General features: G+C 35.4%; 1 protein-coding gene across 1 annotated transcript; it reads right to left on the bottom strand.

Annotated features, from left to right (window-relative positions):
* Window positions 1–331: 331 nt before the first annotated feature.
* On the bottom strand, window positions 332–2,339 carry LOC118752308 (piggyBac transposable element-derived protein 4-like; the record flags this gene model as incomplete). The annotated part of the gene is made up of 2 exons (XM_036487177.1): window positions 2,004–2,339; window positions 332–1,942 (listed from the first exon to the last, which is right to left on the bottom strand). A coding segment is annotated over exon 2 (1,608 nt), but the record flags the coding sequence as incomplete, so codon positions are not given.
* Window positions 2,340–2,611: the final 272 nt, after the last annotated feature.

Raw genomic sequence — 2,611 nt, 5'->3', positions numbered from 1 at the left:
ATTGTCCTGGGATAAAAACATCCCAAATCCATCTGTATTCAAAAATATTAATAAAAATTCTAGACTTAAATTCACTCGATTTCATTTTATTTTGTCGTTTATATATTCAATTTTATCTTATAAGACATTATATTTATATCTGATGGCAAGGAGTAAAACATTTTTTACAAAATGCCAAGTTGCAAGCAATGCAAATCTGATTCGTACGGCTCTCTTTGCCCTTTTTAGCACAATTTACGCATCGTTGTCTCTTCTTCGTTCTTTGTGGCAAATGATCTCCCAGATTTTGTTTAATTTTTTTCTTCATTGCGGAGACCGGTCCTGTTCGAACTTTGCGCTGAATTTTCGCATTCTTTTTCCCTTCGTCGATGAGGCATTCGGATAGCTCTACCAAGAATCCCAAGAACGGTTCTCTTTTCTGACGTGGATGGTTTGTTTCCGCATGGGTAATCCAAGCATTTACGGCGCATGTCATCATAAGTCGAAAGAAAACTTTTCGCCACCATTTAGCAGACTTTCGGTCTAGTTCATACAGGGTAACCATTTTGTCGGCCAAATCTACGCCACCCATAATGTTTCGGTATGTTTTCACTAAATCTGGACAAGTCACATCAACTCTGGTGCCATCTTTTTGTTTTCTTTGAACGGTGCCCACTGCAGCCTCATGGCAATTGCTTAGAAGCATTACCTGTTTAGTATCTTGCCAAACCACTGCCAAAGTACCAGATGAATTACACTTGAAAACATATTCTCCTCTGTTTAGTTTTTCAGTAACTTTAGGTAAATTTTTTCTATTAGATATACAGGTACCTAAAGCTGGAAAAGGAATATTATTTATCAATTTTGTTGACGTGAAAAAACGGTCAAAACACAATGTAGTGTCAGGATGTCTGATGGTCGATGCCAATTTCATAACAACGCGTTCGCCTAATGTGGATGATGTATGCGAATTGTCTTCTTTTCCGGAATATATATTAAAATCGTAAGTATAGCCAGTCATACTGTCGCATCTCATCCATAATTTTATTCCTCTCTTCACTGGCTTCAATGGCATATACTGCTTCAAGGTAGAGCGACCCAAAAATTTGGTCATAGACTCATCAATGCTTTGGAATGGAGAGTCGGATCTACATTTTTGAAAGGTGCTTTTGAGGCAATTGACCAAATCATCAATGAAATATGTTTTAGGTTTTGGATCAGGCTGGTATGATAACGAGGAAAAATATAGTTTGGACATAACGTTTAAGAACCGATCTCTGGACATGGCTTTTTTTATGTATGGATTCCCCAATGAAGGGCTATTTGAAAAATAGTCCTTCAAAGAAGGCGCTCGATTATATGACATTACAAATGTGCATCCGAGAATTATGAGGATCTCACCAAAATCGGTTCTAGCTCGTTTGTTTTTTACATGGCTTATATTGTGAATATCAATTCTCTCATTGGTACAATCTACTATGTGATGAATAAAGCTTCTAGGCAATAGCTTGAAAAATACCTCCAAAGGTGTCAGTCCACGAGTTATGCCCTGATTACTAATGATTCGTTCTTGGCTAATAGTGAATCGTGGCTTGAATGTCGGTTGTGGGTCTGTCCATTTTATAATATCATCAGGCCATTCATTCACATTATCTTCTTCCAAACGTTCAATTTCGTATATTTCATCATCAGTACTTTCATTTTCACCATCATTTTCATCCATAGCACTTTCATTTCCACCATCAATTTCATCTATAGCACTTTCATTTCCACGATCAATTTCCATTTCTTCATCATATGCTCTGCCGGGCTGTGTGTTTTCTCCATCTTCTGAATCAATGTTGCTTTTTTCACTGGGACTGTATGCGGAACCACTATCAGCAAACAGATCATCCTCATCACTCGATTCATTCAAAAAGTTCTGAATTTGTGAAACACCCAGTCTGCGTGGTCTCTCCATTCTCTAAGAAAAATAATGTACATGAGTAAACAGATTTGGGATGATTTCTTCCCACGGAACTTACCTTGACTTCTTATAAGGAAAATAAGTTATTCTTTATTCTAAACTTTTTATTTCAATAGATTAGCACTTTTTGCACAAAATGTAACTATAATTCAATTAAAAATCACTTATTTTCTAAGCTTTTTCCAAACAAATACCATCTACGCAACAACGTGTCTAAGAAAATGACATTTAATAAAAAACTGATGACTCCAACCAACAGCTGATATTTTTGTTTTTGTAGAGAAGAGTATAATGTATGATTTGGGACTGTTTTGAACCGAATCGCTTCCATATTGTGACAGATACGATTTTTTGAATTTCTTCGGGATAAAAACATCCCTATCGTCCCGAAACGGTTAAATGGGAAATAATACCAAAATCTGAGTTTTGCTTTATTTCCAACAAAGGTTGGAAATAAAACAAATTTTGCCTTATTTCCCATTGCTTATTTAAACTATTTGTAAAAAAAACAGTTTACTGATAGAAGGAAAAAGAACTTTGTTTATTCCAAAAATACAATTAAACCAAGGCACATTGAACAGGTAATATCAGTATAGCAGCTGATTTGATTTTTTTCAAATTATATGTTCTCGAAAATGTCAAATATTTTACATTTCTTCTCACAAA

The sequence above is a fragment of the Rhagoletis pomonella genome, unplaced genomic scaffold, assembly GCF_013731165.1.
Source record: "Rhagoletis pomonella isolate Grant_MI unplaced genomic scaffold, Rhpom_1.0 Rhpom_scaffold_01386, whole genome shotgun sequence".
Taxonomy (NCBI): domain Eukaryota; kingdom Metazoa; phylum Arthropoda; class Insecta; order Diptera; family Tephritidae; genus Rhagoletis; species Rhagoletis pomonella.
The sequence above is the reverse complement of the archived record's forward strand: the minus strand, read 5'-3'. Positions and strand labels throughout refer to the sequence as shown.